This window comes from Triturus cristatus, chromosome 4_2, assembly GCF_964204655.1.
Source record: "Triturus cristatus chromosome 4_2, aTriCri1.1, whole genome shotgun sequence".
Lineage (NCBI taxonomy): Eukaryota > Metazoa > Chordata > Amphibia > Caudata > Salamandridae > Triturus > Triturus cristatus.
The window spans coordinates 870,815,721-870,827,960 of NC_140586.1; the positions used below are offsets into that span (position 1 = coordinate 870,815,721).

The 12,240-nt window shown below is 44.7% G+C and overlaps 1 protein-coding gene across 1 annotated transcript in view; it reads right to left on the reverse strand.

The window, feature by feature from the left end:
* Positions 1 to 12,240, reverse strand: part of CCDC17 (coiled-coil domain containing 17) — a 507,736-nt gene that overhangs the window by 41,958 nt on the left and 453,538 nt on the right. Inside the window, exons 26-27 of the mRNA XM_085602872.1 lie at positions 6,053 to 6,235; positions 4,615 to 4,872 (exon numbers count right to left, since the gene is read on the reverse strand). Coding sequence (XP_085458998.1) covers positions 4,615 to 4,872; positions 6,053 to 6,235 — 441 coding nt within the window. The remainder of the gene's footprint in view (positions 1 to 4,614; positions 4,873 to 6,052; positions 6,236 to 12,240) is intronic.

Here is a 12,240-nt window from a genome sequence, read left to right on the forward strand (position 1 = left end):
AACTTGTCACAGGCCTACGGAACCTAAAGGGACATTGGGCCATGGTTTGATTTGGGATTCCTGAACATGCTACTTAACGCTAGGCCAGTTAGAGTTTTGAGAAAAGGCAAGGCACCAGAGTAGTTGAATTTTAGCAATAATCAGAGAAAACTGACTAGATTGTGTACATACCAATAGTAACCTCTGCTTAGAACAGCATACTGACAGTAATCATCCTTAGAAACAACATGCCATTCACTCTCCATTTAGATTATTTTCATATAAAGGTAACAGAATGTTATCAATCCCTAACTTAGGGCTCCTTAGGATAACGAGCGGTCGGTCTGCCACCCATTATCACGTCGGAGGGGAGACCGACCGACAAGCAGGCGGCAGTCTGACTGCCCAATTAGGATGAGACCGCCATGCTGGCAGAAGTGCTATGTTACATTGCAGCTTGTGCTGCGGCCTAGGAAAAGGGCTGCAGCACAAGCTGTAGTGCGAAAGAGCACTTTGTGCACATCCATGCACTGTGTGCCAGGCACCATGAGGTGCCTGGCACACGTTGAATGAATATGCATGGGGGCACTTCATGTACCCCCAGGGCCACTTCATAGTGGCCTACGGGGGCCCTGCTTGGGGTCCATAAAGTCCGTTTCCGACAGTTTTTTCATGGCGGTCGGACCACCATTAAAAGGCTGCCGAAAAGGAACTTTGCAATCCCTACAGAGGTACCAGCGCGGCACCGGCTCCATGCAGGGACACGATTTCGACTGCTGCCCGATGGGATCCTAGATCCGGTTGGAGGCAGTGGTCTTTCCCCCAGACCTCTGCGGTCCGACCTCCTGCATCTTAAATGCGGCGGTCAGACTGACAGCTTGTTGGTGACGGTCCCACCAACATCGTAATCAGGCTCTTGGTTCAACAGTGTAAACGTGGCTTTCAGTAGCTGTGGCAGGTACTTGACTGTCATTCATTGTTTCACTCAGTGTGCATCACTGTGGTATTATTTAAATTTTTCCCCAGCTAGGTCTCTTGGTCATCAACCACCAGTTTCCCCCCAGTGAGGTCATCATATCCACAGTGAGAATATGGCCTCAGTGATAGTTGCATTTGGACCTTTCCTCTTGGCTCCTTAATTCAGGTGATTGAGGACAAACACTGATTTCAGAGGAAGGCTTGGTCTAGATAACTGCACGTGTGGCCTGCTTCCCCAAGACATCCGTTGTCAAACATTGTGCTTACAAGTTTTAGGGTTTATTGACGTACATCTTAGGCTAGCTGAGAATGTATCAGAAATGTTCCACACCAACAATCTCTAAGCAAAGTCTAAGGTGGTAAAGAATGAATAATTTTTACTGGTGGTCGCATTCACACAACTAGTAACCTTTGCCTGTCTCTGATCATGGTTTAAAACTTAGTTACTGATTATTTCCCCCACCACTCGATAATGAAAATAATTTTCATGGCCATAACTTCTGAAAGTTTCTTCTGAGCCGCAGCTCGTGAGCTCTTAATGTAGAAGCCATGGTTTGCTGTAATTTGCTCTTGGATGCCTCTCATATCAACAGCACATGTTCATCTTGCACTCCTCAAGATCTTGGAGTAGCACTGTACCCTTCTCCAGGCTCCCTCTTCTCCATCCTCAGGATCTTGGAGTAGCACTGTAACCATCTGCAGACTCCCCCTTCTCCATCAACAAGATCTTGGAGTAGCACTGTAACCATCTCCAGACTCCCCCTTCTCCATCCTCAAGATCTTGGAGTAGCACTGTAACCATCTCCAGACTCCCCCTTCTCCATCCTCAAGATCTTGGAGTAGCACTGTACCCTTCTCCAGACTCACCCTTCTCCATCCTCAGGATCTTGGAGTAGTACTGTAACCATCTCCAGACTCCCCCTTCTTCATCCCCAAGATCTTGGGGGCATATCAGCAAGGGCCGGCGATAATTATCGCTAAGCGCACTAAGCACTAGGATAATTATCGCCGGCTATCGTGGAATTTTATCGCTGAGATAGCGTGCTATCAGCAATGCTTATCTCAAAAGTGATAAAATTCCAAGCGCTAACAGCCAAATGTGAGATTATTGCTGGAAATCCATCAATAATCTCACACAGTTTGGCGTTAGCTTGCTGATAAGGCAGGGCAGGGCATACTTAGCCATTATATTCACCTTACATTGGATATAATGGCTAAGTCAGGGTGAAAGCAGGTGTAAGGAAAGTAGCGTTAACTTTGGTTAACTCTACTTTTCTTATCGCTATGCCTGTTAGCGATTCCGTTGATAATTGGAGAAATGTCGGTTAGCGACATTTCTCCAGTTATTTTGGGACGGAACGCCCACTTTGCATCTCACTAGAGATGCAAAGGTGGGCGTTATGGGAAAGGGAGCTAAAGCAAGGAATCACGCGTTAGCGTAACCTTGCTGATTAAGCGATAAAATTATCGCCGCTTTTCGGCCGAAAACGGACGCTAAAGCGGCGATAATTTTTTATCACTAGCTTGCTGATATGCCCCTTGGAGTAGTCCTGTACCCTTCTCCAGACTCCCCCTTCTCCATCCTCAAGATCTTGGAGTAGCACTGTAACCATCTCCAGACTCCCCCTTCTCCATCCTCAAGATCTTGTAGTAGCACTGTACCCTTCTCCGGACTCCCCCTTCTCCATCCTCAAGATCTTTGAGAAGCACTGTACCCTTCTCCAGACTCCCCCATCTCTATCCTCAAGATCTTGGAGTGTCACTGTACCCTTCTCCAGACTCCCCCTTCTCCATCCTCAAGATCTAGGAGTAGCACTGTACCCTTCTCCAGACTCCCCCTTCTCCAACCTCAAGATCTTGGAGAAGCACTGTAACCATCTCCAGAATCCCCCTTCTCCATCCTCAAGATCTTGGAGTAGCACTGTAACCATCTCCAGACTCCCCCTTCTCCATCCTCAAGATCTTGGAGTAGCACTGTACTCTTCTCCAGACTCCCCCTTCTCCATCCTCAAGATCTTGGATTAGCACTGTACCCTTCTCCAGACTCCCCCATCTCCATCCTCTAGATCTTGGATTAGCACTGTAACCATCTCCAGACTCCCCCCTTCTCCATCCTCAAGATCTTGGATTAGCACTGTACCCTTCTCCAGACTCCCCCTTCTCCATCCTCAAGATCTTGGAGTAGCACTGTACCCTTCTCCAGACTCCCCCTTCTCCATCCTCAAAATCTCGGATTAGCACTGTAACCTTCTCCAGACTCCCCCTTCTCCATCTTCAAGATCTTGGAGTAGCACTGCACCCTTCTCCAGACTCCCCCTTCTCCATCCTCAAGATCTTGGAGTAGCACTGTAACCATCTCCAGACTCCCCCCTTCTCCATCCTCAAGATCTTGGATTAGCACTGTACCCTTCTCCAGACTCCCCCATCTCCATCCTCTAGATCTTGGTTTAGCACTGTAACCATCTCCAGACTCCCCCCTTCTCCATCCTCAAGATCTTGGATTAGCACTGTACCCTTCTCCAGACTCCCCCTTCTCCATCCTCAAGATCTTGGAGTAGCACTGTACCCTTCTCCAGACTCCCCCTTCTCCATCCTCAAAATCTCGGATTAGCACTGTAACCTTCTCCAGACTCCCCCTTCTCCATCTTCAAGATCTTGGAGTAGCACTGCACCCTTCTCCAGACTCCCCCTTCTCCATCCTCAAGATCTTGGAGAAGCACTGTACCCTTCTCCAGACTCCCCCATCTCCATCCTCAAGATCTTGGAGTAGCACTGTAACCATCTCCAGACTCCCCCCTTCTCCATCCTCAAGATCTTGGATTAGCACTGTACCCTTCTCCAGACTCCCCCATCTCCATCCTCAAGATCTTGGAGTAGCACTGTAACCATCTCCAGACTCCCCCCTTCTCCATCCTCAAGATCTTGGATTAGCACTGTACCCTTCTCCAGACTCCCCCATCTCCATCCTCAAGATCTTGGAGTAGCACTGTAACCATCTCCAGACTCCCCCCTTCTCCATCCTCAAGATCTTGGATTAGCACTGTACCCTTCTCCAGACTCCCCCTTTTCCATCCTCAAGATCTTGGAGTAGCACTGTAACCATCTCCAGACTCCCCCTTCTCCAACCTCAAGATCTTGGAGAAGCACTGTAACCATCTCCAGACTCCCCCCTTCTCCATCCTCAAGATCTTGGATTAGCACTGTACCCTTCTCCAGACTCCCCCATCTCCATCCTCAAGATCTTGGAGTAGCACTGTAACCATCTCCAGACTCCCCCCTTCTCCATCCTCAAGATCTTGAATTAGCATTGTACCCTTCTCCAGACTCTCCCTTCTCCATCCTCAAGATCTTGGAGTAGCACTGTGCCCTTCTCCAGACTCCCCCTTCTCCACATTTAGCTCCACAATGCCACATTTCCACCCAGGTGGTGGCGTGGGAAAACAGTAGTAGAGTACAAGATCCAAAGTGAGCAAGAAATCCAGCAGTTGTGATGCTTCCATCCATAGGTCACCACCATGGCGCACAACCCTACTAATCGTTGCTCTAGCTGACATGCACAAACACACACGTGCTCACACACACACGTGAGCGCGCGCATGCACATATGTGCACATACCACACAGGCACTCATTTGACTCCAGAATGCACTGGCTTTACCTGGCTGGGCTCTCCCTGGTACAGCGGCACCTGGTAGACGCCTGTATTGCAGTACCCTTTCCTGAAGACGTGGAGGGCGGTCCATGCCTGGCTTCCGGGGGCAAACACCAGGCTCTCCTCTGGAAGAGGTGCAGTCTCTTTGCTTGGGGTGTTGGCAGGTTTGTTTAGACTGTTCCCATCTCCTCCTGAAGATACTGAGACCTGGTGCAGGTGGATAATGAGCGTGAGATGCTCATTGTACAGCCGCCGTGGAAAGGGCTAGGAGAAGGTGGGGAGAAAATGACAGAGATTGGTACCCGAGGACTGTGGGCGCCAAGGGTGCAGTGTTGTAGTGAAAGTCCGTCTCAGGCAGGACCATCATTCGTCACTGCTGAGGTAGAACTCTCACTCTTCCCATAGTTACTGTCACAGCATCTAACAGGGCTCATGATTGACTCTACAGCACTCCTCTACCTGCATCCAACACTACTCACACTGCACTGCTAAAATCAGATGCTGTACCCCAGAGTAGACGCCCTCCATCACAAAGACTCGTTTTATAACTCGCGGCGTTCACATTTTAACCATAAAACTCATATAGTATCCTTAGTGTTTGCATTTCTCATTCTGCACCCCACACAGCTCACACTGTACCCCTAAGACTAGCACTGGACACCTCAGTGCCAACAATTCACACAATTGCATTCATCCTGCCTCACAGAGTCCACGCTGCACCCCTAAACTCGGACACTGTATTAGACAGCCTCGAAAGCCAGTCCTCACTCGGCACCCCTAAGTGCTCACACTACATAACAGGATACCACTAAAGTCACCGCCTACACGCTGCACCCATATGATCCATCCAACACTACCCCACAGGGCTAGCCCTATGCTCTCCCAGCCTCTCTCTTGTACATCACAGACATGCAGTGGGTGTATAAGTGATTCACACCCAGAGCACAGGCAGCGATGGGGTTTAGGAAAGTGCCATAAATGAGCGGACTGACTTCCTACCTTACATTTTATGCCTTGGTGAAGACAATGTGCTACCCCTACCAGCAATTATCAGAAGCCAGTGTGGGTTAAGAAGGGAGGGAAGGCTGTTTTTGTGACAAACCTATGAAAATGTTTAATACTTGTGGTGATCCATGTCATATGTTACCCCAAGGACACACATGTCTCTAAAGCATAAAAGGCCTTTGTTGGCAGAGGTGTACTGGAAGCCAGCCAAACACAAGGCCCCTCTGTGTCCAATAACAGGGTGGAGACACTATAGAGAGGAGCAGATGGATGGTTAAAGGTCCTACAGTGTCCCGAAGCACCCCCACACTCTCATAGAAAGGTCCCACCTCATAGCCTCATATCTTTACAGTGCTGGTCACTTAAATGACCCCCTGACCCAGACCCTCAGCATGTCTGTGCTGTGCAAGACAGGGGCTGGCACAGAACGCCACAGTACCTTGAACCCGTCCAGCCAGACAGGGAAGTGCTGGTGGCTGCTGAAGTCTAGTGTCTCCACAAAGGCTGGGCGGTCGTATCTGCGGCAGGGTTCCCCGAAGTAAAAGGCTCCGGGGGGATTGAAGCAGAGGTGAGCAAATGTAAAACCGGACCAGGGAAGGTTCATGGCGCCGTCCACGCAAACCTGGAAAACAGCAGTAATGAAACAGTGGAAATAAGATGATATCAAGGAAACGAACATGGGGGCATATTAGCAAGGGCTGGCGGTATAATTATCGCCACTTTAGCGTCCGTAATTATATCGCAATAGCGCGTGTTTCTTTGATGTAGAGCCTGTTTTTTAACAGCCTCGCATCGCTAATGAGATGCAAAGAAGGCGTGGCTGTGAAAACAACGCATGGTAATATCGTGAAGGCAGCTTCGCGATATTAACAAGGAGGTGCAGCGATAAAAAAAACTTGCGCTACCTCGGCCTTAACGCTGGAATTTAACGTCTGTTAAATTCCAGACTAAGGCATACTAATAATGGTAGGTGGATTATGCTGATATGACCACAGAGTCCTATCAGCAATGTTATCGCTGTTTTCCATGGAACATCGCTGGAAAACCAGCGATGTTCCATGGTAAACACCGCTTTCGCTGTAATATTATCGCCAAAGCGCTATGTATTGTTAATATAGCGTTATCATGGAGATAATTTTCAGCGATAGCCGGCGATAATATTTCTACCGCCATGTGGGGCCAGCGATAATTATCGCTGGCCCTTCTTAATATGCCCCTTGATTAGTTAATGACGGAGTTTCTGACATTTTCTGATATTATTTTCTTTCTCTGTGAGCCTGTTATTAGCTAAATCTAATGATCTCAAAATAAAAGAGAGGGGCCCGCTACTCCAAGAGACAGAGTTTTATTTTTTATTTTTACGGAGTTTTATATAGCGCAAACTTGACCCGAAGGTATCGGGTATCAGAGCGCTTTACAAAGCAGTTCCCCAGATTCGAGGTCGACCGCCCTAGCCGTTAGGCCAACTCCTCTCCCAGAGTTCCTTGTACAATTTAATTGTCAACAATAAAAAATACCTTGATAAGATATATGATATATATTATGAAAAGCACAGAATATGAGGTAACAATGCATTTAACGCTATCTGTAGAATGGACTTAAAATTTGTAAAAGGCAATAAAGTTTGTTTAAATGAAAAACAATAAAAAATCCCTTGGAGGAATCAATTCACTCTATTCAAACATTCCACACTTCATTTCATTCGAGCTCATACATACATCTACACCCGTCTTACGAGGGACCCAAAAGAAAATTTTTAAACAATTAGCGGCCTATTATCAAGCCGAATACCGCCGCTTTATCGGCCCTATTCGGCTGAAAAGCGGCAATTTTTTTAACGCACAATTATCAAGGGAACGCTAATGCGTGTTTCCTTGAGTGAGCAGCCCTTTTAACTCCACTTTGCATGTCAGCGATGAATATCGCTAATGACATGCAAAGTAGGCGTTACTTTCCCTTTCTCCATCGAAATCCGCACTGACACGGCAGCGCAATATTAACAAGCCTCGTGCAAACCCGCAATGTGATAAAGTAAACCGCTCTTACCGAAGTTATCGCGGGTTTGTAATGCCTGGTTTGTAACTGACTTAGCCATACTTATTATGGCAGGGGGATTGTACGGCTGAGGCAACGGGGCATATCATCAAGGAAACGCGATAAATATCGCGTTTCCCGCTTTGCGCGATTCTGTTTCACACCGCTATCAGAGGATTTAATCGCCATGGAAATATGCGTTGATAATAACGCCATATCTCGTTGATTAAATCCTGCGATACGCGGCGCTAAACAGAATTGCGCAAAGCGGGAAATGCAATATTTATTGCGTCTCCTTGATAACATGCCCCTTCGTTTTTAATATATCACTCCAAGTGAAAAATAGTTATACAATTTATATAAAATTCGTACATATTTTTTAAAAAACAATTTAAAAATCAGATAATAAAAAATTATTGCAGAGTGTCATAAAACATTATACCAAGAGAGACAACACATAAGACACACACATTTGTCATTTAAATTATGTTAATTTGAGTAGAATCAATAAGAAATCATATTTTCTGAGCTTTTTGTACTGTGCGGCTCATTGTTCCTCAAATTTAACGGTGGGTTGACAAAATAGGACCACCTTCTTCAGGACAACAACAAATATTTGTTGCCTCTATATGAATATGCAGTGTCACCAGCTGTTTCCTTAGGTGAGGTACACTGAGGACCAAAGCTGGTCTCACTCACTTGAGCTTTGAAGGTTAATGCTGCCTTAAATACAAAAGGATCCCTGAGGGATTTTTATATATACACACATATATATATATATATTACCTACTGGCGGTCGCCAGTAGGTAGTTATAGTTAGGACCACGTTTCCATAGGAAATCCGCAACATTCTATTTTGAATAACTTTGGCGCCGGTCGACGAATCCTCGCGAATTTTTCAAAATAGGTGGGGCGCTACGCTCCGCTCCTACCCTGAAAGTCTCGGGGGGATTCGTCAAGCGGGGGCTGAGATAAAAGGGGGGTCCCAAAACGCGTTTTTCCCATGCATTTTTCCATAGGACCTTTAGACAGGGCTACAGCCCGAACGGCTGAACAGAATTACTAGAAATTTGGCAGAGAGGTAGTCCTCAGGTCAAGGAAGTGCCTTTTGTAGGTTTGGTGTAAATCTGTTCAGTAGATTCTGAGAAAATAGCCTTTAAATCAATATATATATCTGAGCCAGCTTACGGTGCGCTTACGGTACGCTTACCGTACGCGTACGGTGGCGTGTGCGAGCGCGATTATGATTGGCTCTTAGATCTTAGTAAACATTCGAATCGTCCGAAACCAGAAAGCGGCGGCCGCCATTTTCTCTCTCGCACTGAGAGAGATGATTAACAAACAAAGCACAAAAACATTTAAAGGGGCTGTTTTGACAGCTCCCACACACATAGCCATGTAGAGGGAGTCCCCAAAGATCCCCCAAGGCCAAAAACGGAATTTTTATTTTTTCGCTAATTTCGCCGATTCCGCTTACCGTACGCGTACGGTAAAAATATATATATAAAAAAAAATTATCCACACTAACCCCACCCCGTGTGCAATCGGTGACCGAAACTCACCAATTGTGCATGGCTTATCACATAAGTGAAAAACGAAAATATTAAAAAAAAAAATATTAAAAAAAAAAATTATCCACACTCTCTCCACCCCGTGTGCAAATGGTGCCCGAAGTGCACCATTTGTGCATGGCTTATAACTATTGCGAAAAATTAAAATATTACCTTTAAAAACGAAGTGCATCATATGTCCTCCATGTGCGCACGGTGCGCGAAGCGCATCGTGCGTACATGGCCCATCTAGCGTAACGTGGGCACGCGGTGCGCGTAGCGCACCGCGTGCCCACCGTGCGTGCACGGCACTAACTGCGTAAAGTGGGCGCGCGGAGCGCGAAGCGCACCGCGTGCTCACTGTGCGCGCACGGTGCGCGCACGGAACGAACTGCGTTAAGTGGGCGCGCACGCCACGAATGGCGTAAAGTAACTTAGCATTTAAAAAACCGTACAAATTCACTGAAAAAACCATAGGTTTCACACACATTATAGTTAGGAATTAGCATTTAAAAAACCTTGCAAATTCACTGAAAAAACCATAGGTTTCACACATGTTATAGTTAGCGGAAATTTTACTGATAAAAAACCAATGAAATTCCCCCGTTATAGTTAGTGCAGGCAACTATAACTCACGCGACCGCAATCTTCTGCTGATGACATATGTGTCTTTATGAAAAAAAAATATTTGTAATATATGTATAGCTAAAAATGTATGGAAGAAGACATGGGTAAATAAGTGTCTAAATACAGTATTAGCATCAGCAGAGGATTGCGGTCGCGTGAGTTATAGTTGCCTGCACTAACTATAACGGGGGAATTTCATTGGTTTTTTATCAGTAAAATTTCCGCTAACTATAACATGTGTGAAACCTAAGGATTTTTCAGTGAATTTGCAATGTTTTTTAAATGCTAATTCCTAACTATAACGTGTGTGAAACCTATGGTTTTTTCAGTGAATATATATATATATATATATATATATATATATATATATATATATATATATATATATATTTTTTTTTTTTTTTTCACTGAAAAAACCATAGATTTCACACATGTTATAGTTAGCTGGACATTTCACTCGTAAAAAAACAATGAAATTCCCCCGTTATAGTTAGTTCAGCTAACTATAACTCGCGCGCCCGCAATCCACTGCTGATGACGTCACATATTACATCACTCATGACATGGTCAGTGACATCACTCATGACATCACTGATGACATCTCAAATGACATCACTGATGACATCACTGATGACATCATCCATTGAGTATGTGTTTCTGAACAATTTTAACCTCTTCTGTGCCCATGACGAGATAGTCTCGTCATGGAGCACGGTTGCGCTGTGCCCATGACGAGACTATCTCGTCATGAACCCCACCCACTATTACAACACCCGGCACAGGAGGGGGAAAGGGCGTGGCACTGAAGGGGTTAATATGTTTAATATATATAAGGCCTGTTGAAGAATGAGTGGGTGCACAAGTGTGTAAATGGATGATTTTCTGTGGTGCGTAACTGACTCTTTAAGTGAGTCATTAAATGTATCTTACTGCAGACTAGTGACTAAACTGTGCAAATGTCTGTATGTGTCTGTATGTTGGTGTATAAGTGGCTGCATGGTTTTGTGAATAGCTATATGAGTGTCTATATGAGTTATTGATTGCTTGTCTCAGTATCTGTATGGGTTCCTGAGTGTTTGTGTGGGTAGGGTGTGTGTTACTCTGACTAGATGTGTGAGTGGGTGATGCTATGGGTGCATGGTTTTAAGAGTGCATCTGTGATGGACTGTATCGTTGAGTGAGTGTATGTATGGGTGTGTTAGTGAGTGAATATATATCTCAGTGGTACATTTGTGACTAACTACATATTTGAAAGGCAGTATATATGCATGTAAGAGTATATAAGTGGGTAGATGTGAGAGTGTGTGATTGTGAGAGTGACTGTATGGACGAGTGTGTGCTTGTATCAATGATTCTATAAGAGCGTAAGAATGTGGTACTATTTTTATGAGTAAGTGAACTTGAGTGTGTATAACCGCATAGGTGAGTAAATGGGAGTGTGATTATTTGCATGACTGACTAGGTGTGAGAGTACCTCTATGGATGATTGGTGGTGTGTGAGTGTCTATATAGGTGTATAAATGCATATGATAGTCTTGTATGGAGTGACTGTAAGTATGAGTGACTGTATAGGTGAATGAGTGGAGGTGTATGTAGACCTAAGAGTTAATAAGTGCGTATGTAGTTATTGGTATTGCAGTATGTATGGTTTTGAGAATGAAACTCTGAAATTTTGAGTCGGTGTATCAAAGGTTATATTAGGGTGTGAGAAGATGTGGTAATTTATCACATGGATGACGTCATCAGTGATGTCATTTGAGATGTCATCAGTGATGTCATGAGTGATGTCACTGACCATGTCATGAGTGATGTAATATGTGACGTCATCAGCAGTGGATTGCGGGCGCGCAAGTTATAGTTAGCTGAACTAACTATAACGGGGGAATTTCATTGGTTTTTTACAAGTGAAATGTCCAGCTAACTATAACATGTGTGAAACCTATAGTTTTTTCAGTGAATTTGCAATGTTTTTTAAATGCTAATTCCTAACTATAACGTGTGTGAAACCTATGGTTTTTTCAGTGAATTTGCAAGGTTTTTTAAATGCTAATTCCTAACTATAACGTGTGTGAAACCTATGGTTTTTTCAGTTAATTTGCAAGGTTTTTTAAATGCTAATTCCTAACTATAAAGTGTGTGAAACCTATGGTTTTTTAAGTGAGTTTGCAAGGTTTTTTAAATGCTAATTTATGAATGTATTATTATATTTCTTAAATATTTATTTTACAATAAGCTACCTACGTATATAGTTATAGATTTACTTTATCCTGTAATATGGAATGGCTCAGCTCTTTTTTTTTTAAATTTGGATAAAGTTGAACAGCATAGTTAATATCTTCTATAAACAGCTAAACACTTTTAATTTTTTTTCTTAAGGGTTTTTGACCGTGCGCACACGGTGCGCGCACGGTGCACG